Source organism: Rhamphochromis sp. 'chilingali' (assembly GCF_963969265.1).
Source record: "Rhamphochromis sp. 'chilingali' genome assembly, chromosome: 18".
NCBI lineage: Eukaryota > Metazoa > Chordata > Actinopteri > Cichliformes > Cichlidae > Rhamphochromis > Rhamphochromis sp. 'chilingali'.
In genome coordinates, this window is record NC_137945.1 from 35,434,848 (window position 1) to 35,462,182 (window position 27,335).

The 27,335-nt window shown below is 43.7% G+C and overlaps 1 protein-coding gene across 1 annotated transcript in view; it reads left to right on the forward strand.

The window, feature by feature from the left end:
• reck (reversion-inducing-cysteine-rich protein with kazal motifs) overlaps window positions 1–27,335 on the forward strand; it is a 100,997-nt gene that overhangs the window by 40,951 nt on the left and 32,711 nt on the right. The window contains exons 5-14 of the mRNA XM_080865841.1: window positions 946–1,031; window positions 1,107–1,154; window positions 1,664–1,697; window positions 3,578–3,775; window positions 5,157–5,415; window positions 5,516–5,689; window positions 18,031–18,243; window positions 19,192–19,328; window positions 20,433–20,576; window positions 20,656–20,844. Of these exons, the coding sequence (XP_080721967.1) occupies window positions 946–1,031; window positions 1,107–1,154; window positions 1,664–1,697; window positions 3,578–3,775; window positions 5,157–5,415; window positions 5,516–5,689; window positions 18,031–18,243; window positions 19,192–19,328; window positions 20,433–20,576; window positions 20,656–20,844 (1,482 nt within the window). The remainder of the gene's footprint in view (window positions 1–945; window positions 1,032–1,106; window positions 1,155–1,663; window positions 1,698–3,577; window positions 3,776–5,156; window positions 5,416–5,515; window positions 5,690–18,030; window positions 18,244–19,191; window positions 19,329–20,432; window positions 20,577–20,655; window positions 20,845–27,335) is intronic.

Consider the following 27,335-nt stretch of genomic DNA (forward strand, 5'->3'; position numbering starts at 1 on the left):
TCACAGGTGTCTAAAATGTCCCTCTGGGTGTTTTCTGATGTGACACTGTTGAGGGCGGTGTCTACTTCGGGCTATGCAGCACAGTGGCGAGACCGCTGCTGCCTCACAGCGAGAGCGTGTTGGGTTTGAATCAGGCCGGGGTCTTTCTGTGTGGAGTTTGCATGCTCTCCCTGTGTTTGTGTGGGTTGTCTCTGGGTGACTTCCTCCCACAGTCCAAAGACATGCAGTTAGTGGGGTTAGAGTCACTGGTGGTTCTACATGCCCATAGGTGTGAATGTGAGTGTGAATGGTTGTCTGTCTCTGGGTGCTAGCCCTGCGTCAGGCTGGAGACGTGTCCTCCACCCTGCCTCTCGCTCTATGTTAGCTGGGACAGGCTTCAGCTCACCGATGACCCTGACAAACATCAGCAGAAGAGGATGGATGGATGAAGGAATCAAAAAAACCTTCCTCCAGTCCTCTCAGAGTGAGACATCGTCCATCATTGATGTTCACTGATTTCCAGCAACATTCATGGATTTACTCTTAAGCTGGTCCTGCAGGTGTGTCTGTACACGTGCACGATGGTGGCTGGACAGATGGGGGAGAGGACTTTCCACCCACCCCGGACACGTGGAGATAGTGAAGTTCACTCTGCAAAGATCAGAATATACAGCATGAGAAGCACAGACAGTGACTACAGTGAACACCTTTGTTTTCAGACATGTGACAGCAGAGCTTACTGCAGGCAGTGAACTCGCTCGCTCTGCTTCACCATAAAACCACCTCCATGGTGTTATCGCTGCTCTCGTTTGAATATGAAAATCTCAGAATAAGTAAATGTGAATCTGTTTTCATAATTCACAGTAACAGTAAATAAATCAGTGTCACAAAGTGTGATAGTTAATAGCCATAGAAAGAAATCCACGTGGCAAAGAGCTGATTCTCTGGTGTATGATTTGCTTGCAGGAGTATCGAGGAAATCAGAAGGCTGGGTGGGGCTGGGCTGCTGTGAACTGGCCATCACGACCGAGTGTCGCAAGGAATGCAAACAGGTGAGATGCTGTGAGTCCATCCTGGGGTGCGAGCTGCTGTCCCCAACACTGATCTGATTTCTTTTCCCCATGTAGGCATCTTCAAAAAATGATATAACAAAAGTATGCAAGAAAACCACAGAGGTAAGTCCAACAGCTTCAGAGAGGTGAGATTATTTTGCAGTGGCACACTGTCAGACAGATGAAGTTCTTAGCTCTGTGTTTCTGTGTCGCTCACAGATGGATTGTTGCTGTTATGCTTACATCGCTTATTGAAGCTAGCTGTCAGACTGTAAATGTCCTCGTGCTTGTTTCTGTCTCTTCTTCCTTCGACTGCTCCCTTTACAGATTTACAAGAGTATCAATGTGTCGATGAAAATGTGCACGCTTACATGGAAGTTACTAATGTTTCCACACTGTTGTTGTTATTATTATTCCTTCAAGTGTTTTCTTGGTCAGAATCACAGTTTCCTCACGTCTGTTCCAATGTTTGAATGAAATGTGATCAATCACTAAAGCACAAATATAGGTTTTTTTAGTCAAGGGTCAAAGGTCATTCAGTGGTTCAGAGACTTGAATCCAGTAACATGTTTCTGCTGCAGTAGTGTGGTCTGTGTGAGCAGAGTCACCACAGCTTCTTGTTCTCATTCTAGAACTCGCTCTACAGCTGCATCACCAAAAATGAAAGTAAGTCATTCACTCACTTCCTGCCACATTTAGTGTTTTTGTCTCCATCCTTGGTTTGTCATACGTACTATAAATAAACAAATAGCAGAGCATTGTAATTTGCCTACCTCATAACTTCTTGTTTAGAGGATATATCATTATTATTATTATTATTATTATTGTTGTTGTTGCTGCTGTTGTTGTTGTTGTTGTTGTTGCTGTTGTTGTTGTTGTTATATCTGTTTGTTGTGATTCTTTACAGAATAGTTTGAGTGGTATTCGTTTTTTGCTGTACAGTGCCAGTTTTATTCTTAGTTTTATTTGTCACACTTGCATTTTTCACAGGGTTAAACAAATGTTAATATTAGACAAAGATAATCCAAGTTAATGCAAAACACTCATTAAACAATGGTCTATTGTGAAAACAAACCTTCCTTTCACCGTTAAAGAGTGGCTGCTCCTTGAACCTAATGAGGAGAAATGCAATCGAGCGTTTGTAATAACCAGCAGTGAGTCGTTCATGTTGCTCTGAAGGCTGCTTTTCTTTGCGGAATTGTTTTCATTCAGTCACAGTGGAGGATTTCCAAGAGCATGCCACAGTGTGTCGATACACAGCAAAAACTCCAGTGTTAAATTAATACTAGAGAGTGTCTGTATGTGTCCAATCCTCTGAGTGTTAAATATAAGTGCTGATTTTCTAACACTGGAAAATAACTCAAAATGTTAGAAATATTCCAGTGTTAGAAAATCAGCACTGCTCAGTGTTAGCCATTGTTAATCTTCAAAACTGACTAGGTTACTTTTAAACATATAACACTGTTATATTTAACACTCAGAGGAGTGGACACATACAGACACTCTCTAGTATTAATTTAACACTGGAGATTTTGCTGTGTAGGGTTTGAGTCCAGTCTGTCACTAAGCCTCTTCAAAACCTGTTTGTTTGTTTGTTTGTTTGTTTGTTTGTTTGTTTGTTTGTTTGTTTGTTTGGTTGCTTGGTTGCTTGGTTGCTTGCTTGGTTGGTTGGTCGGCTGGTTGGTTGCTTGGTTGGTTGGTTGGTTGGTTGGTTGGTTGCTTGGTTGGCTGGTTGCTTGGTTGCTTGGTTGGTTGCTTGGTTGCTTGCTTGGTTGCTTGGTTGCTTGGTTGCTTGGTTGGCTGGTTGCTTGGTTGGTTGGTTGGTTGGTTGGTTGCTTGGTTGCTTGCTTGGTTGCTTGCTTGGTTGCTTGCTTGGTTGGTGGACCATGCTGCATAACCTGAGGGTGCTTGAGCTTCAGGTGTGGGTTCAGGGTATATGGTTCCATCAAAGCAGAGCCCCAGACCATTACACTCCCACCATGTTTGTCTGTTGGTGCTTTGCGTTTATGAAATGCTGTGTTAGTTTCATGCCGATGGATCGGGACTTTACAACACACAGAAGATTTTATCAAAGGTTTTGGGGCTCGTCACAATGTTTTTTGTCAAATGTGAGATGAGCCTGTGTGGACTTTTTGGTAAGCAGGGGCTTTTTCCTTGGAACTCCTTGATGCCAGTTTTGCCCCGCGCCTTCCTTAATGCTGAATAATGAACTCTGACCTGAGGCGAGTAAGATCTGCATTTCTTGTTTCTCTCTGTGCTTCTGTGCTCTTGGATGAATTGTCCTGGATGGAGTCCTCACTGTTCCAGTTTATCTGTGAATCTGAGACAGTGTGACAAATAACAAAGAAAGCACCATCACAATGATAAACTCTTCATTTCTTTGCAAGTCATGGTATTGTTTCCCTGACTGTAACCAACTGGGATTTTGGCAGAGCTTGAAAACCTCAGGCCCACTTGGCACAGTCACTGCATACTTTGATACTCCTAACCTCAGCCAGCTGTTCTTACTGTTTAACCTGTGTGTGCATGTGTGTGTGTCCCTGCAGTGGGCTCTACATGCTGCAGCTATGCAGGTCGTCACACCACCTGCAGAGAGTACTGCCAGGCCATCTTCAGGACTGACTCGACCCCCACCGTGTCCCAGATCAGCGCTGTCAAAGACTACTGTCAGACTCACAGTGCTCAGCTGATTCACTGTGTCAACAACTTCACAAAGTCCTACCCCATACACAGCCCTGTGGACAGTAAGTCCATCTGCTTCACACACAACAAAAGGAAGTGCAGCTCAGTGTTTCCTATGAAGAGAGTAAAGTGCTGGATTAGAAACAAACTCCATGAGACTCTGCAGATGTCATATGGTGCATATAAAACGATCACTAAGACAGGAAGTTGAGTACAGCTCATCCATGTTTACCACTGACTGAGCTACCATTCACTCCAGAGGTAATACAGAAACATTTGTTTTTAATAATTTCCAAGTGTAAAAGCAGTTATGAATTCATGCTGAAGAGTCGGCAAGTTGGCAAAAATGATCTTTATCCATAACTTTAAAAACTCAGATGAAAGGTTTTTTTTCCCCCTCCTGTCCTGTTTGGCTCTTTGCCATCAGAATTATTGTCTAAAGGCAAAGATGCCCAACGGATTTACCTTACCAAATGGACCATCCCGGCCTTGCCGTATTGGTCTATTTGATTCCCCTTTTATTGTTTACTTTATTTTATTTTCACTTTCTACGCACGGGACAGACATGACTGGGGGAAAGAAAGAGGGAAAGAAAAACAGAGGGATGGGGATAAAGGGCAAAAAACAAAAACAAACAAAACAAACCGACAAAAAATACATCTATGAATCACCTGGATCATCTGTTGAGAAAGAAAAAAGAGAAAACAAGCAAAAAAAGACAGCAATATAATAAACGACATCATCGCGATGATCTATGTGAAGATAACAGTAAATACAAAATATTGAATATTATTGTGCAGCACGTAAGATCGACAGTGCACAGTGTGCTTTGCATATCGTTAGCTTCATAGCATAATTGCCTAAGTCATTTGACTAAGTCAATGACTTAGGCACTTATGCTATGAAGCTAACGATATGCAATTACTCAGCACTCACCCAACGTGGAGACAGTTAAATAGACACTGTACACACCATCACACTCCCCAAGCGTACTCTATATCCCAGGTCTACGCACCCTTGCTTGAAGGTTTGTTGAATAAACCTTTTGTTGCACCACGTGACCGTCCTGAACACCGAGCACATGGATGTGTTTACCCCACGGAGCCCTGCTGTGCAGCTCAGTGCTGCAGCCAGGCCTGGTGCAGACGGGATCCCCACGACTGGTTCTTGTCTTTGGTTCTGTTGTTCTGTCACTAGTTAGTTAACATGAGTGTATTAACCAACCCACTGTGGGACGTCTGCACTAAACATCTTCCATAAAGCCAGCCTCACACACAGAGTGACATCCTGCACATTTGACTATATATGTTTAGTGTTTCACTTCGTTAAACAGACATACAAATATCTGTGGAAACTCTGTGTGTGCAGTTTCGTGACTGATGTAGTGAGCGTGGGAATTTCAGTGGGCGATGTATAAACTCAGTAACGTTGTCTCACATGCAGGTCTGTACTGCTGCGACAGGGCAGCTACCCACTGCCAGATGGCTTGCCGACAAATCCTTCGCACTATGAGCACAGAGCATGAGATTATGGAGGGTTTGATCAAAGAGTGCGGCTCCCAGCCGCTCCCTCAGGAGCCTATGTGGCAGTGCTTTCTGAGCAGTGTCCAGACTCCTTCCATAACTGAAGAGGATAACCTTCCTGCCAAGATGGACTGTGCCAAGCTGCACTGCTGCTCCAAAGCCAACACCTCACTCTGCAGGTATGCCACTTTTAGTTCTTGACATCAGTGAAAGACGGTGTTTGGGTGTCATTTACAGCGAGCAGAGGTGAACTACAGGTTGATTATAAATGTGTTCCAGGGACATGTGTCTGGAGATCAGCTCCAACTGGGGCAGCCAGACATGGCAAGACTTTGACCAGCTCTGTGAGTACAACCCAGTGGAAACAGAGCTCATCAACTGCCTGGCTGACGTCAGAGAGCCCTGCCAGCTGGGCTGCAAGGACCTCACTTACTGCACCAACTTCAATAACAGGTCAGTCTTCTACTGCTCACCCACTTTAAAATGGCTGTGTTATGGTCACTGCATGTCAGTGACACGTTATCTACATATGTAGGAAGTTCCTCACAGGAGCCTGAATTTGTACTGTGCCAACACAAGCTATGATTTTGTGCCATAGACAAAATCAAAGTGAGGAAATAAAATCTTATTTGGCATGATGTTCTTAGGCGCAGGTGAATAATTCGTACTCTTCGCCTTAGTATCGTTATTAAACTTTTAATGCATATCTGATTTTGTACTGTTCCCACTGACCACTTCTCATAATCACCTGTGTCTGTTCAGGTGTGGCATTGTAGATAAACGTGTGGATCCCCAGATCTGAAGCTTGCACACCATCAACATTAACCTCCTAAGATCCGAACTCTTTCATTTCATGCATTTTTATTTTCTCTTTGCTATTTGGGCTGATTGGGACATGATGAATGAGGGTGACCGTGGCTCAGGGGGTTGGGAAGCGTATCTGTAACCAGTAGGTCACCGGTTCGATCCCCGGGCTCTCTGTCCTGGTCATTGTGTTCTTGGGCAAGACACTTTACCTTGCCACCTACTGGTGTTGGCCAGAGGGGCCGATGGTGCGATATGGCAGCCTGGCTTCTGTCAGTCTGCCCCAGGGCAGCTGTGGCTACAACTGTAGCTGCCTCCACCAGTGTGTGAATGTGAGAGTGAATGAATAGTGGCATTGTAAAGCGCTTTGGGTGCCTTGAAAAGCGCTATATAAATCCAATCCATTATTAAAAACAAAGAATTATCTTTTTACCTGATTTTGCTCTACAAGGGCCTGACATCCACATATGAGGACATTCGTTTTAAATTTTGATAGAGAAGTAGCAGAATAACGTCCTCGTAAGTGGATATCAGGCCCTTGTAGAGCAAAATGTAGTATTTTGGTCTAGACAACCCAAAATGTGATGTCCACATTTGTGGACGCCAGGTCCTAGGAGGTGAAAACTAGAAACTTGTTTCATGCATTGTAATGCCATTTTCTGACTTTGATCTGTTGTTCCTTTTTTTAGTCACTATGTTTTGAAGTGTGATTAACAAGTAAGTCAAAAGTTCTGTGACTCCACCTGAAATACCAGAAATAGGTTTTCACTATGGACTAAATAAACATCAACACACTGACTTAAAGGGAGTCATCTAGAAAGAGCTGATCATGAACAGAGACAAACTGTTCATTGATTTAAAAGTACACTTCTGCAGCTTGTTGATCACAGCTTGTGTGATCTGGATGTCCTCATAGGGTACAGTGTAGTGTAAAGGTGTATCTGTGGGATGGGACACAGTATTACAGGAAATACTGGTACATGGCAGGTTTATTCATATCGTTAGCTTCATAGCATAATTGCCTAAGTCAATGACTTAGGCAATTATGCTATGAAGCTAACGATATAGCACAATTCAACAACAAGGTGATTCAAAGTGCTTCACAGAGACATTAAAAAACAAAAACAATAAAAAGCATGAGAACAGGTGAGTCTTCAACCTGAATTTAAATAGTTGTGTTTGCTCGTTTTCCTTTTGTTTTGCTTTGTTCATTTGTCTCTTTTAATTCTATTTTGTTGTACTTTTTCAACATGTTCAAAATAAAGATAAAAAAAAATAGAATAAATATTAAACAAGGACAAAAGCGATGATAATCATACCTTAGTTTTATATTTGGTTACAACCTGATTTTTTTATTCAATCAGGAATAACATAATAATCTCAAAGCAGCTATAAATCTGTGCCTGAGCTGAAGTAGGCACTTTGCCCTTCTCCAGCTGAGGACCATGGCCTCAGACTCTTGTCTTCACACTAGGGTGGGGTCTGCTGCAGTGTGGGTTGGAGGCCCCCACCCGATGAAGCCAACAGAACCACATCATCTGCAGATAAGAGGAGGTTCTGTGCAGTTAACTTTCTTTTTCTGAATGAAGTTGATATGCTACAGCAGCGGTCCTCAACCCCCGGGCCTCGGACCGGTACCGGTCCGTGAGTCGTTTGGTACCGGGCCGCGAGAGTTGAGGCTCAGGTGTGAAATGTTTGGTTTTCAGGGTTTTATCAGTTTTCAGCGTTATTTTGTTATCGTTTTGATCGTTAACTCGGTTTTCCTGGGTCTTTTCACGTGTGTTATGAATAAATCTTCTTTTTTTGGTACCAGTACCGGTTTTATTTTGTTGTATTTATCCGCGACACCTTAAAGGCCGGTCCGTGAGAATATTGTCGGGCATAAACCGGTCCGTGGCGCAAAAAAGGTTGGGGACCGCTGTGCTACAGTGTATTTTATTCCAACTGCTATTGAAGTGAACAGTGTGGCTCTGTGGAGGACTCTGGTTCCTGTGTGGATGCGAAGCTCAAATTGGGCCACCGCTTAACAGCCAGCCATCAGCCCTTCCCAGTCCCTCCAGTTATTACATCACCTGCCATTGTTTGCAAAATCTGTGTGTGTGTGTGAACAAGAGTTTATTTGTTCTGAGGTCATTAGGCCAAACTGTGGACGCAGCTTTAGAAATACTGAGAGGACGTATAACATCAAATGTACACATTCAAAGAGAGAAACAGTTACTGTCCAGTAAACCTAAAGGACACTTCATCATCATCATCATCATTTCAGGACAGCCACATAAATCACACTTTAGGCAAGGCAAGTTTATTTGTATAGCACAATTCAACAACAAGGTGATTCAAAGTGCTTTACAGAGACATTAGAAACAAAAACAAATAAAAAGCATGATTTAAAATTGATTAAAACAAGCAAACAAAAACTAATTAACAAACAAACAAAACAGTATATAAAATCAAAACAGATAAAATCAGAAATAGATAAGATTAGGGATGGGTATTGTTTAGGTTTTATCCGATACCGGTGCCAAATCGGTACTTTTGAAACGGTGCCGGTGCTCAAACGGTGCTCAAACCGGTGCTTAAAGAATGGAGAACACAAAATTGGTCCAAAAACCTCTCATGTTCAGCTGGTTTTTTTGTAAAAAGATAACAACGTTAGCCTTTTCTGCAGCTATAGGGCAAATATGGTATCACTCTTGGCTGGAAGCAGTGCTTAAACAATGGAAAAAACACAAACTTTGTCCAAAAACCTCTCATGTTTAACTGTTTTCCACTTTTTCTTTGGTCATTTTAGCCTTTTTGGCCAGGGTGAAGGGAGTATCTGCCATCAAACAGGAAGACAGCCGCATGTAGCTATGATGATGTTTGCTAGTTCACCTCACATGCATTAATGTAATAACGTGGTTAGCCTACTCAACGTAAATTACACACGAACAACATTAAGCTCCTCACGCAGAGAAGAACGGCTGCTGCTGTTCCACCTCAGACACTTCACACCTCCTCTATTCACCCTGCTCACTCCCCCCCACCCCCAACTGCAGCATCCAATACACACTCAACACAAGGCTCCAGCCTGTCTCTCTCAACCACCCAGGTTAGGAGGGAACTGAGGAGGATTAATGGCAAGAAGGCAGCGGGTCCAGATGGCATCAGCTCGAGGGTCGTCAGGTCCTGCGCGGACCAACTGTGTGGGGTGATGGAGCACCTCTTCAACCTGAGCCTGAGGTTGGGAAGAGTCCCACAGCTCTGGAAAACCTCCTGTGTTGTACCAGTGCCAAAGACTTCACGCCCCAAGGACCTCAACAGCTACAGGCCGGTGGCTCTGACATCCCACCTGATGAAGACCCTGGAGCGGTTGGTCCTGGCTCAGCTTCGGCGCCTAATAAGCTCATCACTGGACCCACTTCAGTTTGCCTACCAGCCTGGCATTGGAGCGGATGATGCCGTCATTCACCTCCTACATCGTTCCCTCGCTCACCTGGAGACCGCTGGAAGCACTGTGAGAATCATGTTCTTTGATTTCTCCAGTGCCTTCAACACCATTCTTCCCTCGGTTCTAAAGGACAAGCTGGTGAACTCTGGAGTGGACCATCACCTCACTACCTGGATCCTGGACTACCTCACCGACCGACCACAGTATGTGAGGACTCAGGGCTGTGTGTCGGACAGGGTCGTCTGCAGTACGGGGGCCCCACAGGGAACGGTTCTGGCTCCGTTCCTCTTCACCATCTACACTGCAGACTTCTCCCACAAATCCACCCAGTGCTTCCTGCAGAAGTTCTCTGATGACTCTGCAATAGTCGGCCTCATCACTGATGGGGACGACAAGGAGTACAGAGGTCTGACCCAAGACTTTGTGGACTGGTGCCAGCAGAACTACCTCCAGATCAACGCCAGTAAAACCAAGGAACTGGTGGTAGACTTCCGCAGGCACAAGCATTCTCCACTGCAACCACTGAACATCCAAGGTATGGACATTGAGGCTGTGGACAGCTACAGGTACCTTGGTGTTCATCTGAACAATAGACTGGACTGGACTCATAACTCAGACGCCCTCTACAGGAAAGGGCAGAGCAGGCTGTACCTGCTGCGGAGACTCAGGTCGTTTGGAGTGGAGGGCCCACTCCTGAAGACCTTCTATGACTCTGTTGTGGCTTCTGCTATCTTTTATGGTGTGGTCTGCTGGGGCGGCAGCATCTCTGCTGGGGACAGGAAGAGACTGAACAGGGTGATCCGAAGGGCCAGCTCTGTTCTAGGATGCCCTCTGGACCCAGTGGAGGTGGTGAGTGACAGGAGAACGGCGGCTAAGCTGTCATCCCTGTTGGACAACGTCTCCCACCCCATGCAGCAGACTGTGACAGCACTGAGCAGCTCCTTCAGTGGGAGACTGCGGCACCCACGGTGTGGGACGGAGAGATTTCGCAGGTCTTTCCTCCCCACTGCTGTCAGACTCCACAACAAAGACTTTAACTGATCAAGCACACACATCCATACATATGCAATAATACTAAGTGCAATAATCCTTTCTGTCATCGTTGTATTTTTACTCAGTTGTATATAGCATTTGTATTCTATTTTTATCTTATTGTATATTTATTTTATTTTATTCTACTGTATATAGTATATTATTTTATTCTATTCTGTACAGCTGTGTACTGTATTTATTCTTATTGTATTCTAATTTTTGCCTCATAACTTTTGCACTGTCCACTTCCTGCTGTGACAAAACAAATTTCCCACGTGTGGGACTAATAAAGGTTATCTTATCTTATCTTATCTTATCTTATCTTATCTTATCTTAATAACGTGGTTAGCCTACTCAACGTAAATTACACACGAACAACATTAAGCTACTCACCCAGAGAAGAACGGCTGCTGCTGCATCATCATCCTCATCATTTCTGATACACTGGCAGGGCTAGGGGCCAGGACTCTCCTCTTCGGGGTTTTTGGGGGATGTTGCTAACTCCGGGTCAGATAACAGGCAACCCACGCACAGTAGATGCGCTCGGTGTGAGGTCTCGCAGCAAGCTATCAAATACGGCACATTTCTGGGCTTTTTAAAAAAAACGCTATGCGTCGCCAGGTGTTTCATCGGATTTGAGGTGTTACCTCCTTTGACAGTATCACAGTATCAGCTTAAAGCACTTGTTGCAGGCTGCTGAGTTTGCATATTTTGCTGTGAAGTACAGCCAGACTTTTCGCCTTGGGCATTTTAATCTGTAGCTCTGCTCTAAAAGAACGTACGTACCTGGCCCCGCCTACTATCCTCGGAAACGTAAAATTATTGGCTAGAAGTGTATCACGGCTCAGGAAAAAAAAGCACCGAAATAAAGCACCGAAATGTGCGCTGCTTTTCGGTCTGGTTACTACCGTTTATGTCAGAACCGGTGCCATCATGGCACCGGACACCGGTACCCATCCCTAGATAAGATCAGTAGTTAGTGTAAGTTTTGAAATTTAAGCTTAAAAGTGTGGATTTGGTGCTTTATTCAAATGCAGCTGAGAACAGGTGAGTCTTCAACCTGGATTTAAATAAACTGAGTGTTTCAGCTGATCTGAGGCTTTCTGGGAGTTTGTTCCAGATATAAGGAGCATAAAAGCTGAATGCAGCTTCTCCGTGTCTGGTTCTGACTCTGGGAACTGATAAAAGACCGGATCCAGATGACCTGAGGGATCTGGAAGGTTCATACTGGGTCAGGAGGTCATTGATGTATTTTGGTCCTAAACCATTCAGAGCTTTATAGGCCAGCATCAGAACTTTAAAGTCTATCCTCTGACGGACAGGCAGCCAGTGTAAAGACCTCAGAGCTGGACTGATGTGGTCCACTTTTTTGGTCTTAGTGAGGACTCGAGCAGCAGAGTTCTGAATGAGCTGTAGTTGTCTGACTGATTTTTTAGGTAGACCTGTAAAGATGCTGTTACAGTAATCAAGCCTACTAAAAATGAATGCATGGACTAGTTTTTCCAGGTCCTGTTGAGACATCAGATCTTTTATCCTTGATATATTTTTGAGGTGATAGTAAGCTGATTTTGTTATTGTCTTAATGTGTTTTTCTAATTTTAGGTCTGCATCCATCACTACACCCAAATTTCTCGCCTGGTTTGTGGTTTTTAGGTGTATAGATTGAAGTTCTCTGGTGACCTGTAATCGTTTTTCTTTGGCGCCAAAGACTATTACCTCAGTTTTGTTTTTGTTTAGCTGGAGAAAATTGTGGCACAACCAGTCATTAATTTCCTCAATGCATTTACCAAGAGCCTGTACAGGGCCTCGGTCTCCTGGTGACATTGTGATATATATTTGTGTGTCATCTGCATAGCTGTGGTAGTTTATTTTGTTGTTGTTTATAATCTGTGCCAGTGGGAGCATGTAAATGTTAAACAGAAGGGGTCCCAAGATGGAACCTTGGGGAACTCCACATGTGATGCTTGTCTGTTCAGATGTGAAGTTACCTATTGATACAAAGTATTTCCTGTTTTCTAAGTATGTTTTAAACCAGTTTAGTACAGTTCCTGAAAGACCTGCCCAGTTCTCCAGTCGTTTGAGTAATATGTTGTGGTCAACTGTATCAAATGCTGCACTGAGATCCAGTAAAACTAGGACTGACATTTTTCCACTGTCTGTATTCAGACATATGTCATTAAACACTTTGGTCAGAGCGGTTTCAGTGCTGTGGTTCTGTCTAAAACCTGACTGGAAGGCATCGTAGCAATTATTCTGTTTTAAGAAGTAACTGAGCTGTTGAGAAACTGCTTTTTCAATGATCTTACTTAAAAACGGGAGATTTGAGATCGGCCTGTAGTTGTTCATTTGTGTCTTGTCAAGATTGTCCTTTTTCAGTATAGGTTTGATTACAGCAGTTTTTAGTGGTTCTGGAAACACACCTGATAATAAAGAAAAGTTGACGATCTGTAACAGGTCTGACTCCAAAGTCTTTGAGACCTTTTTGAAAAAACTTGTTGGCAGGACATCTAAACAGCAGGAGGAGGAGTTCAGTTGACCTAAGATGTCCTCCAGGTCTTTGCTGTTAATCGGGTGAAACTGTTTGATGGTGTTTAAACAGTTTTTCGGTGGATACAGTACATATCCTGGATCTGCTGTTGATGTACCAATTGCTTGTCCAATCTTTTGGATATTTTTCTGTGAAGAATTTGGCAAAGTCATTGCAGGCCATGGTTGAATGAAGTTCAGCTGCCACCGACACACAAGGGTTTGTTAGGACTGGTTCTTATATAGAGATTGAAAATGTGACGTCACTCAGGGGTAAAACCGCAAAGGATTCTGGGAACTCGTGGCAAGAGGTACTAGCGCACGCAGGCTTTCAATTGAAATCAGTTACACAGCGATAAAAAGAAACACAAAAAATGTCAAGAAGCTGTTGTGTTATTAACTGCAATAGCCAGTCACATGACAGCCACGGGAAGCCGACGGGTAAAGAGATCGGTTGTTATCAGATTACGTCGTTGAAGAGAAATTGTTCGAGCCATGTTTCCGAAGTAACAAAGACGCGACTGGATTGCAGCCATTCAAAGACCAAATATAACGTCCCAGAACCCTCCAGCTCACAGGTTAGTCTGCTCCAAGCATTTACACGAAGGTCAGTCTGCTGTTGTAGTTAATGTGTCATTTTTCTTAACATAATTGGTGATATAGGTTACAAGCAAGTCTGGCGCTGAACAGAAATTGTCGCGCTATGCTCCTTTGTTTATTGTGCATAAGTAGTGAATTGTCCTGACACAATATTGCGTTTCGCTTCTGTTATTATGGTACATTGACAAAAACATATACTTTTATTCACAGGATAAAACAGTTGTTTTGTATCACTAATTGTCCAGTACGATTACAACATACAATATTATTGTCACTGCTACATTTCTGTAATGCGAACCAGAAATTATTTCCACTACTAATTAATTACCATTGAGCTCAAAGGTTATATTAATAAATTGTTAACTAATGTGTATTTATGACGAAGATTTGTGAGACTGGTAAACTTATGATACGTACGATGGTCTTTACTTTCTACACGGTGCATTTCAAGGTCCTGCACCCATCCGTCGGTAAACTGTACCTGGGCTTGTTGCAGTGACCTGAAGTTACTAAACTTCATGAGTGTATGCACTCACTCCAAGAACCGTATGATTATAAATATGAGCGTGGTGAAAGTTGGGCAGCACGCTAACATCTTTTGTCCCTCTGTGTGCTCGTGAGGGTCTGACCCTTTCACTCCTTTGATTTTTTTTCCTCGTATCTTTTCTTTGTCTTTTCATCAAGTCTGTCTTTGTACGGACCGGCATTGTTCTCCTTCGTTTTGTACATAACTTATTGGGGGGCAAAGAAAAAACAAGAAGGTATTGGAACCGGAGAATGAACGTTTTGCGGTGCTGCAAATGCTTGCATTTGATGCAAGTACTTGGATTGTTTTGCCACGAGTTCCCGGCATGCAATGCGCAAAAGTCACGTGGTCTGTCAATCTCTATAGCTCTTGGGTGCTCAGTTAGAGTAGAAACAACTCGCCTCATCCATACATGCACTTTTTTCAAAGTGCCTCAGACAACAACCTGGGGTTAGTATGATGCCCTAGTATACTTGGTGTGCAGACTGAGGCGGTCAGGGATCGAGCAGATGGATAATCAATAAACTGATGTCAAATAATCTGTTTTATCAGTTGTATAAGAGCACCAAACAAACTCCCCTCCAGTTACCAGAAGTAGAATAGAAAGACCTTGGTGCACGATGGAGGCCATGTCCTGGCCACGTGTTCGCTGTTTTGTTAAAAATCAGATAACCACAGAATATTGTCTAACTAAATGAGTTCATTAATTATTAGTTAACTAAGCAACTTATTAACTGCTGCCATAAATGTGACTGGGAGTAAAGGGTCAAGAAAGAAACGTCCTGTCATGGTATCTGGGTCATTTTCACATTCGGGCAGGAACTGAGTGGACCGTGTTGAACTTGAGGCAAAGAGCCACCATCAGTGGTGTAAGCCAGTGAGATTATTCCACAGTAGTGTGGGAGAGCATGTCCTCAGGCAGCGCTTTACCTCTGTTAAACTGCTGAGTGTGGTCCACGTAGAACAGCCTCCTCTGCAGTTTGAGCTTCTGAGTTCTTGTATGAAAGAAAATGTGTATAAATAGACCCTGTGGGTTCTGAAATGGAGACACAAATGTATGAATAGACAGACACACAGTGGTGTGTGAATGGGATGGTGGATGAAGTGAAATGGGGCCACTCTGGGAGAATTCAAGAAACATAGCTTCTGACTTAAAGGTCCCCTTCAATTTAAACTGAATAATTATGTAATTAATAACATGAAAATATAAAAAAGATGTTTTTAGCTTCATTTGTTTCTTAAGTTTGAGTAAGAACAGGCTGTCGCTCAGGTTCATATGTGTGTTTGCAGTATAGTGTGTGTTATTTGTACACAGTGTCTCCTGTTGTGAAGCCCACACACAGAGCGTTTCAAAAACAGGAAGTACATGATGAAAAGTTATTTCCAAGTGATTTTATATGTTTATAAATACTAGATACAAAAAAAGTATTTCATTGGTTTTACTGGTGATCCAAACTTTTGGATGTTTTACTTTATTTTGCATATCCAAGTATGGCTGTCCAGATGTTGTTATTGACAGCCTGACAAATACAAACATAACAGAAATACCTTCCCACGTTGTCATACTGCACTTCCATAGGATAGAGGAGCCAAGCAGCCACAGCTGGATAGTTTGTATTGTAGACTAAATGTAGGAAGACTGAGACGTAGTGGGCTGCACCAGTGCAACACCATTTGTTTCTGCTGCTGGCAGTAATTACTGTTGGTGCATTTTCATTTTTGTGACTAAAAGTCGTGCATGACTGTATTTCTGCAGCTGGGAGAAGATTTAATGAATCACGGTTTAGTAAGGTTGGCAGCAGACTGTCCACTGCAAACTGGGCTGAACTGAGCACAAGTCCTAGCTCCCACGATAGTATTATGGAGGGCCATGACTGCCAAAATAAATCAAGTTCATCATTAAATAATTTGTTGTGTCATGAATTCATTAAAACTTGTAATAATTAATTAAATATATACGTTGCTTTTAAAGTATCAGTTCATTTAATTTAAAACATACGATGCATTTTTATTCATTTCCAGTCTAACTAAGGTGCGGCTCGGTGGCATCTACAGACACGGCAGCAGCTCTTCCAGGCCGTCCTCGTGTTACCAGCTGCAGACCTGTTCTGCGTGAAACCTGATCTCATGAATAATTACCAGCTTCTCTAACCTCACTGCTAAGAGTTTTTGACAGTATTTTCCGATCAACATATTTTGGGCATATGGGTCTATAATTAGCTGTTACGGTTTTGTTCTTCACTGGTATCAATGACATCATAGATCCTTTAAACTTGTTTTGGTGTGTCGCACATGTGATCAGTCTGTAAGCACAAACGTTTGGACACACCTTCTCATTTAATGGTTCTTCTTTATTTTCATGACTGTTTACATTGTAGATTCTCACTGAAGGCATCAAAACTATGAATGAACACAAACAAAAAAGTATGAATTAACTCAGAACGTTTGATATTTGAAATTCTTTGTAACATCCAGCCTTTGCTTTGATTCCTGCTTTGCTCACTCTTGGCGTTCTCTCCATGAGCTTCATGAGTCGTCACCTGAAATGGTTTCCAACAGTCTGGAAGGAGTTCCCAGAGATGCTGAGCACTTGTTGGTCCTTTTGCCTTCACTGTGCGCTCCATCTCATCCCAAACCATCTCCACTGGTCAGGTGACTGTGGAGGCCAGACCACCAGCACTCCATCACTCTCCTTGTTGGTCAGATAGCCCTGACACAGCCTGACATGTCAGTTGGCTACCTATTTCATCTGCAGGATAAGGACACCTGTCAATACTCTCTTCCCCCCACCATAACTGGTTTTTTTTGTGGGTGATTGTGAGTGTGCAACACCCCCAAGCTCCATCGTGGACCTGACACAGAGCAGCTAGACATTTTAAGTGGCTGTATCTGAACCTCTTTTTTTATTTAAAAATATAACAGCACTAGAAAAGGCGCTATAACACTTTTATAACACTTTGCAGCCTGTCTTTTACTCACAGCAATAAGTATAAATATCAGGAAGGTAGTTCAACCAGTGTAGGCGCAGTGGTAGAGGCTAGGAGGCTTTTTTCTGGTTTATGCTTTTGTTTTATTTTTTTATTCATATTATTGTCTTGTGGATGTTATGCTGGAGCAGGCGGGGTCAACGCCAGACTGATGAAAGATAAGAGAAGAAAGCAGGGAGACAGAAAAAGAGAGGAATGCTGCTTCTGTACACAGCACCAACACACACAGGGAGGTACACACACACACAGAAAAAACACTATTTTACTCTGTGTGCGTGTGTGTGTGTGTGTGTGTGTGTCAGGATGTGACACTGCAATAATGAGACGCAGAGGCTGATAGGGGAAGACCCAGGAGATGCTGGCCGTCCACAGCAGCAGAGCTGTATCAGTACCTGTGGAGATTTCAAACTGCACTCTTTTACGCAGCAACCACAGTGCAGACTTCCACTGATATTTGCCACATTAAGAATAAATTCCTCTCAGAGAACTCTGTCAGAAAACGATGGAAAAGCCTGACTCTGTACTGCTGCACTCCTGCATGGACTAAGCTCCTGTTAGCCTGACCCCGTGCATTACCACATTTAGTTTTGCTTTGGAAGTCAAACCTAAGTTGGCCATGATGGTTACAGAATCCCCACACACACAGAGTGATAGAACCACACCCAGAACCTTCCCTGTGGAACCGTCGGTATTTTAAACCACCAATTAGCTGACTCACTTGAGACTAAACCCACCAATCAGACTCCACAGACGATTCCTGATGTGGTCAAGAAGGGAAAACCTGTGTGACGTTTCTCAGAGGATCTCTGGCTCCCTCTGTGGGAGCTGCTGCACGTGCACCGCTGAACAGCTCATTGACTTCCTGTTGTGTTTCTGTGTCTGTCCACAGGCCGACGGAGCTGTTTCGCAGCTGTAACATCCAGTCAGACCAGGGTGCCATGAATGACATCAAGCTGTGGTCTAATGGTACAATTAAGATGCCCTTCATGAACATCCCTGTGCTGGACATTAGGAAGTGTCAGCCCCACATGTGGAAGGCTGTGGCCTGCGCCCTGCAGATCAAACCCTGCCACAGCAGGTCCAGAGGGAGCGTTATATGCAAGTAGGTCTCCTCTCACCTTCACATGACTGTTGTTGTACTTCTCTCTGTTATATCTATAATGAATGTAAAGCTCTGTCATAATACAACCAATAAGAAACGAATGTGAGTCCTCAATGACTTAACCCCTCACCCTATCGCACCTGTGTTGAATAAAGATGGCGGCTGTGTGTGTGGCGTGCCGTCAGCTGTTACCTGCTTTGTAAATTGATTAACACTCTGCATCACAGCAGACGTGACACTAGTTCGTCTGTCCTTCTCCCACTCCCCTCTGCCCCTGAGATACTTTTATTATCCTCTCCTTGGGGCAGCAACTCATCCCGACCCCAGAGTGGGAACGACTCCCCCTTCTGGCCAAAAAAACCATGGCTTCAGTATTAAAGGCACTAAATGTGATATCTGCCACTTCAGCTTGGCTGTGAACCACCTCAGTGCAAGCTGGAGGCCATCAGCTGATGTGACAAGAAAAAAATGTTACACAGCATTGTTACTTTGTATTTTGTTTAAACTTGTACCCACTTTATTTTATTTAGAATTCGGGTTCAGTGTTACCTTGGGATATTCCTCTTGTCATCCATCCATTCTCTTCCACTTATCCTTATCAGGGTCGCGGGGGGCTGTAGCCTACCCCAGCTACCATAGGGCAAGAGGCGGGGACAGGTAGCCTAATGAAGGGCGAACACAGAGAGAAATAAAACCATTCACACTCACTCAGATTCAGTTTAGATTGACCTAACCCCACTAACTGAATGTGTTTGGATTGTGGGAGGAAGCCAGAGGGAACCCAGGCAAGCACGGGAAGAACATGCAAACTTCACACATATTTTAGTTTATTTAGAATGTTTTTACTGACTTTAACTAAATCATTTTAAAATCTCGAACAAATAAAGTATTGTTGTCTTTTCTTGTCTTGTACGTACCAGCTGTTCTATTTGTTTTATCTGTCTTCAGATCAGATTGTGTAGATATCCTGACCCAGTGTGGAGATACAAAACGTTTTCACGAAGGACAAACACCAGAGAGGATCTGTGAGCTCCTGTCGCCTATTGATGACCCTGAACACTGCATCCCTCTCTACAGATACCTTAGTGAGTCAGGTTACTCCAGCGTTTGTTTGCATTATACAGAAACAGAAGGGATCAGCTGTAAATGAAACAGATGCAGTCTTGTAATTCAATAACAAAAGAAAAACTTTTGAAAAATCAATTGAGTTTGCCACTAGAGGGCAGCAGAGCACAGATGCTCAGAAGCTGGTGGATACAGTACATCCTACAATGTTGTTTTGAATAACATTTTAGCAAACACGTTGCTGCTTGTAACACAGCAGACTTAAAGAAATATTATCATCCCGATCCAATGCTCAGTGGTTTCAAAATGGGCCTTTCACTGATTACAGTCACTAGTGTTTGACATTTTCTGTGTCGCTGTTTCCTGTTGCCAAGGTAATGCACTGAAAACAAGAAACTGAAAGAGTTATTATCATTATTATTATTATTTTAATTATTGTTATTGTTTGTCTGCACACTGGGAACATTAGCCAAGCTAATGGTGTAGTTCAGTTATTCTTAACAGAAATGATGCCTAAAACACAAGCGTCTGTGCCCCTGACGTTACCAGTAGCCAAGATGACTGAGTTGCTTTTTTTTTCTTTAATTACCTTCAGCTTAAGGCTAGTTTTGATGATATGGTACAAATGTAAATAGATTCACGCGTTGCTTTATACAATAAAAAAGCATACATTATACACATGCACAGTAGAATGTGCAGCAATTTTCTGTAGTTGTTTTGTCAGTCTTTGGCTCCTAGTCCCAAATCATGGATGTTAGAGCATCCAGTTCATGCCAAAAATGGTCTCTAATAGTTTCAGCTTTTAATTTGAAGTTCATGTAGACCTTTTTTACAACAACAGTTGTCCCAACACTTATTATATTTGAAGTTACTGAATGATCTGATCAATAAGCACATGTGTCCTATTTAATGGAAAGACAGAGTCAGGCTCAGCTGGAACTGTCTTTCCATTACATAGGACTAAGGGCTGGACATCGAGCCTCTATATGCTACGTATTAGAATTCATAGTAGATTTGCATTAGGTCTCTTTTCTCCTGATGAGACTTTTCTTTTGAAAACACATATTCACATTCTTAAAAACAGAAAGCATTAATGGTACTTTGCTTTTCCACACACCATTAAGCACCCAGCTCCCTAGGCAGCAACACTGTTAAGGAGGTTATCCATCCATGCAATCCTAACCCCTGTCCAAGCAACCACATATGCCAGGTGAACAGGAAGGGCTGCCTCGATGAGCTAAACTGTCAGCCATACCTCTGTGTGCCAGGTAAGACAAACTACAGTCCGTTTCTGCAGCTTCACATTATTCACATTCAAGAGGCTGAAGTCTGTTTTTATGTTTTCAGGCTGCAAAATGGGTGAAGCCTCTGAGTTCTTGGTGCAACAGGATGCTCGTATCCAAGTGCCTACGCGCACTGATCCTACGGTTTGCTTCGAGGTGTGCAGCTGTGGTCCCAGTGGGCGACTGGAGAACTGTGTGGAGATGCCCTGCATGGACACCAGCAAGCCCTGCATAGTAGGAGGACAGAGGAAGAGTAGGACTCTTAAAGACATACAATTCTTATAGTATACAGTTAGTTTTTAAGCATTTGGACAATGAAGCAATTCTTTTAGTAATTTTGCCTCTGCATACGAGGAAAGAAGATTTTAAATCAAACAATCCAGATGTTTTTGAAGTGCAGGCTTTCACCTTTCATTCATGGGATTTAACAGAAGTACTGCATTAACTGCCATTTCTATTACATATCTCCCAATTTTAAGAAGTTCAACAATAATTATCTTGATGCATTGCTAATTCTCATTCCTGCCTCCTCATACTTGGCTGCAAACTCTTTCAAGGTGAGCTGGAGGCCTGATGAAGGGATCTGAAGACTGCACCGTAGGTGGCTGACAGTTGGTGTCATTACCCACCCTTCTGTTCAGTGACTGTCGTTCAACAGAGGAGGTGGCTTACAACAACATAGATGGCCTCTCTCTCCTCTGGTCCAAAATGTGAACATTAGCATCCTCGCCTGTATCTTTTAAGTGCAGATGTACAGCTGACTCTTGTCCTGTCAGAGGTGGCTCTTCTATGTTCTGCCATACGTTTATGGAGCAGCTGTTTGGTTTCTCCATTGTAGAGGTCTGAGCATTCTGTGCTGCACTGCATGGTGTGAACGATTCAGACCCGGCATGGCATTAATTGGCTGTTTTCATTTAATTCAGACACACACACTCTTGCACAAAATGGTTCGACCAAATATCTCTGGCATGGTCAGCTTTTCAGCTCTTGTCTCCAATCTCTGGCGACACTAAAAAGGGAAGAGAGTTCATCAGTCTGACTGCCTCCACCTGGACCTCAGCCTCCCTCCCCCACCCCTCCTACACTGCAGCAGAGCCAAAGGCCACACCCCTGCCACACCGACCCACTGCCCGACTGAGGCTTGGGCCGCATCTGGCCAGAGCCCTCTGTTTGAGGCATCTGTCTGCAGGATGAAAGTGAGGCAAAAGTTAAGTGTGTTGAGCAGCAGCTCCCCACAGAGAGCCTTTTTCAACGGCACAAACGCACCGCTGAGCCAGATCTTGGACACAAACACGGACACGAACCGGCGATAGTACCCAGCCAGCCCCAGGAACCACCTCACCTACTTTTTGGTCTTGGGGCACGGGCAGGATCCAATGGTGGCTGTCTTCTCCGCCTGTGGATGCGCCTGCCTGCCTCCCAAGTGGTACCCCAGATACTGTACCTCCCTCAGTCCAACTGCGCACTTCTTTGGGTTGGCCGTGAGCCCTGCCTGCCTCAGGGAATGCAGGACCGTGCCCACCCTCTGCACATGCTCTGCCCAGGTGTTCCTGTGGATGATCACATCAGCCCGGTAGGCAGCAGAATATGCAGCAGGTGTGACCAGGTGCAGGCGGCGCCAGCACCTGGTCCGTGAGGCACTGGACAGTGGCAGGGGCTCTGAACAAGCCAAATGGAAGAGAGACAAATTGGTACAAACCGTGCAGAGTGGAGAATGATTTTCCTTGGACTCTGCAGACAAGGGAATCTGCCAATAGCCCTTGGTTAAATCCAGTGTCGTAAAAAATTGAGTGGTGCCTAACCAGTCCAGGAGTTCATCAAGCCGGGGCATGGGGTAGGCATCAAACCGTGACACCTTGTCCACCTTGTAGGTAGACGACACAGAACCATATAGACCCACCTTTCTTCATGACCAGAACTATGGGGCTACACCAAGCTCTGTGTGACTCTTCTATTACTCCCATTTTCAGCATCTCTGCCAATTCCTTCTGAACAATTTGCTGTTTATGTTCAGTTCAATTCATCTCTGTCCTTCACCAGGCTCATTGGAGAAGTGATTTCAGCCTCTCGCCATCCTCTAAGGAGGTTGAGGTGATATACCTGTGTGGCTCTTCCCCTGCCGATGTTGACTTCATAGTCATTATTGCCAACCCATGGTGTGACCAAGAATGGATGTGTATGTGTGTTGCAGTGCTGGTGGCCGGCGGGCTGCTACTCCATGCTCCCTCTGCCCCCATGGCCAGGTGCTCCTCTGCTAGCGTGACTGCAGTCTCCACTCTCATCGTGGCATATCCCCTGGCAGCCCCTCCACAGTCCTCCCCATCATCTGACTGGCCCAGAACTGCAGTTAATGATACTTCGAGGAGAGGCCCAAACGATCCAGCACAGCGCTGTGAATTTCCCTAAAGCTACCTCGGTACGTTGGTGGTAGGCTCAGAGACGCCGTGGGAGACCCTCCAGACAGCAGTGGAAGCAGCCACCGCGCCTACTCAGTGGCAAGCCACTGACATGCCTCTGCTGTGGCCTGGAAGGTCTCCAAAAAGACCTGCAGGTTGTTGCCCTCCGCCATCCGGTGCATCGGGGTGGCTCCATCCACCCTCTCCAACACCTGCGTCTGCCGCTAAGCTTGCTCACGGTGCATCAGCATTTGAGCCAGCAGCTGAACCAGCTGCGTGGACTAAGGGCTGGACATCGAGCCTGGATTTGGGCACCACTGTGAATGGTTCAATCCCGACACGGCATTAATTGGCTGTTTTGCCACTTTTATTTAGGCGCACACACACAGAATGGTTCAGCACCAAACATCTCTGGCATGGTCAGCTTTTCAGCTGAACCCACAATTCTCTCTTGTCTCTGTCCCCGGTGACACTAAAAAGGGAAGAGAGATTATCAGCCTGACTACCTCCACCTGGCCCTCAGCCTCCATGGCACTGCCCTTTGAACCCACTGCACCACCGTCCCACTGCAGCAGAGCTAAAGACCACACCCCTGCCACACACAGATTACAGTTTGCTGCTTAGCTTGTGTGGGAGTTTGAGAAAAACCAGTTTTTAACTGGGAGTGAGTCTGAAGTGCAATGGGATGTGCTGAGGAAAAACTTTGAGTTTCTTTGTGTTTATCCAAGTTAATATAACCACATGTTTTAAGAGCATGTTCCTTTTCTTTCCCTTCTGCCTTAGAGGGAATGTTTTCTTCCTGCAGTTGCAGGGTCCTGATCCTGGTGGTAGTCAAACAGTAGACACTTGTCTTTGTGTGTAGGTTTCCAGTAAACGTCAGTGTTGAGGCTTCCAACCTCTGCAGTGCACAGAGCACGTTCTAAAACAAAAGTCTTTGTATCTACTCCGATGAACTTTGTGTTTCTATCCACTGAGATGATGTGAACAGTGAAGGCTTCTCCTTCTTGAGTTTTGATTGTGACTTAGGAGTAATCCTTATATCTGTACCAGTGGGTAGCTGCTATCCCTTTGATAGAGCCAAGATCTTTACTTTCCACTGCCTCCATGGCTACAGTGGATCTAAAAGAAAGGGTGCAAATCTGATCAGGGTCAAAGCTGGTTCTGTTGTGTAAGGAGCTGTCTCACTACGGCTGGTCTCTGGCAGCTCCACTGCCTCCACAGGCCCAGTAACATTACTTACTAACAGTTGGGAAAGGTATGGATATTCTGTATTTAAGTAGAAGTATAGATACTAGTGTTAAAAATTACTCCTGTAAAAGTTGAAGTACTCATTCAACTTCTTTACTCAAGTAAAAGTAAAAAAGTACAGACTCTGAAATATGCTCAGTGTAAGAAAGCAAAAGATAAGCTTTGGAGGACATTTGAAGCTAACTGAGCCTCACAGTGTTATCGTAATGATTCAGCTTAAATCAGAAGAAAGAGAAGGAAAATTAAATTCACCAGGTGGGGAACCCTAAAATCAGTTGTTGTGGCTCAGTGTGGGGAAAGAATCATAACTCACAATTATTTTTATTAAGAGCTCCAGTAGATTTTCTTCTTCACTGCTCTCTGTGGATGTACACACCTGAATTCAACAAGGTGGAAGCAGATGGTTCACGAGTTCATCCTCTACATCAGTGTTTTCCAACCTTTTGGAGCCACGGTAGATATTTCACATTACAAAAATCCCACGGCACACCACCAAACAAAAATATCACAAATAGGACATTGATAAGATTTCCCTGCATAACAGTCAGAGCAGAATTGGCTCAGTTTGTCCCCAGTGTACCTTTTGTGCTTTCTCCTGACCACTGCTCATGCTAGGGCCTTCATCTAGCTCGGAGTTTTCTCCAGGACCAAGGTCAGACTGACTACTTTTTCACATATTTATCTATTGCTATGTACTGTCCTCCCGTGACTCATGCCAGTCGCTTACTAATCTAATCAGGTGGACCCAGATAGTCTTCCATGGCACACCTGGTCACAGTACACTCACAGTACACTGTTTATCCTGTCTTTTTTCTAGTTCATATAAAGTTGGTATGAAGGTGGAATTCAGTGAATGAATATCAGCATCATCAGCTAAAATGTATATGAATCTCTGCTGCACATGATGTACGCTAACTGTGACCATGAACCCACTGCCACTGTTCTTTAATTTGAACCCATCACAGTGCAGTGAACTAACCTGTTTATCTGACACTAACCTGCAGAGGATTTTCATGCAGCCTTTAAATAACACAGTTAGTCTGCCTCAGTTTGAGTTTTTTCATATTGTGAAACAAAACAAATCAGTGTCACATGTACAGACCCATTTAAAAACAAGGGCTTACATGCAGTCTTTGCATTTATAGTTTATTAAATACCACTGAGCAGCCCTTTAAAGCTAACCCTATTTTTCTTCATCTCTGAGTAAAGTTAGCCCTCATTCTTCTCTCTCCTTGTGAAGACAACACAAACAGTTTGTGAGTTTGCTGATAGAAAAGCTGCATTTGAAATGACCTGCTACTTAAAAAGCATCAGTCACTTTATGCTTGCCTTCTGTAGGGCTAGCTACACTGCCACTTTAACCCCTGGCTTTGGCACATGTCATCTGTTTTCATGCAACATCCCCTGGTGTTTAGGCTCAAATCGGTTCGATGTATGAAGGCCCACAGCAACGAAATAATAACTTAGAATTCATTAAGCCTAAGGTAACCAGCCTGTTTTGAAAATGTAATCAGAATCAGAATCAGAATACTTTATTGATCCCTGGGGGAAATTATTTTTTGTTACAGTGCTCCATTATAAACCAACATTAAGACAAGACAGACAATACACTAACTAAGAATAGTACAATATATACATATATATACATACATACATACATACATACATACATAAGTCACTCATAAATAAATAGCATGTGTAGTTGTAGCAGCAAACAGTGTGTTAAGTGGATGCGTTGTACAGGGAGATGGCCACAGGCGGGAAAGATTTCCTGTGTCGTTCAGTGGTGCTTTTCGGTAATCTCAGTCTCTCACTGAACGAGCTCCTGTGACTGACCAGCATGTCATGGAGTGGGTGGGAGGTGTTATCCAACATTGTCTTTATCTTGGACAGCATCCGCCTCTCCGACACCACCTTGAGGGAGTCCAGCTCCATCCCCACAACATTGCTGGCCTTACGGATCAGTTTATTAAGTCTGTTGGCATCTGCTGCCCTCAGCCTGCTCCCCCAGCATGCAACAGCATAGAGGATCGCACTGGCCACAACAGACTCATAGAAAATCCTCAGCATTTTCTGGCAGATGTTGAAGGACCTCAGTCGCCTCAAAAAATAGAGACGACTCTGGCCCTTCCTGTAAAGTGCTGTGGTGTTTTTAGCCCAGTCCAGTTTATTGTCAATGTGTACTCCAAGGACTACAAAGTACAGATATTTGTTTGAAAATGTAGGAAGTAAAAGTACAAAGTTATCAGAACTACTGAAGTAAAGTACACATACCTGAAAATTCTGCTAAAGTACAGTAATGAAATATTTTTACTTAGTTACTTTCCACGTCTGCTTACTACTAATTAGCAGTGTTAATTGTCATTCATGTTAATGTTACTAACCTATACAAAGTTCAGAGTTGAACGCGTTAGAATGCAAACATAAGGTTACAATAATGTAGAGCTGGGCGATAGAACGATAACGATACGTATTGCGAAATAACTTTTTCTCGATAGAAAAATTAGACTATTGCGATAGACCTCGCCGCTCTTGTCCTCTTAAAAAAAAAAAAGAACAGCCAATCCAAATTAAGTAGCGCAGAGCCGAACCAATCACAGCCGCAGCGTCACGTCACGTGACTTGTTACGTACAGCACAAGTGCCAAGCCGCACATGTGTATTTGTTTGGGAAGCAGCCAGCCACCGTGCCGCCCGGTAATGGAGGAAATGAGTGCGTCGACTAGAGAAACATCAACCGAGAGCGTGACCGAAGGTTACCGAAGAGAAAACAGATGATGGTTCCAACGCCAGAGAGATTGTCGAATGGAAGAGCCATAGAAGTTCCGTAGTGTAAAAGTATTTCGGCTATTTCAAGTCTGACAAAAAACAGAGCACTGTAAATTGTGCCGAAAGCAAGTCTGGAAATACAATAAACTGGTGCATGCTCAATCTCTTTGATATTGACAAAAGTTAGTCAGTTTCGTCTGTTCTTCTGTAAAACAAACTAAGATTTATTTTTAGAATTAATATTTTGTTTCTAAGTGGAATTGACAATTTAGTCTGTTTCATTTGTTCTATTTTGAAACTTAAACGCTTTAGCAGCTGCCTTTTGTGTAGTT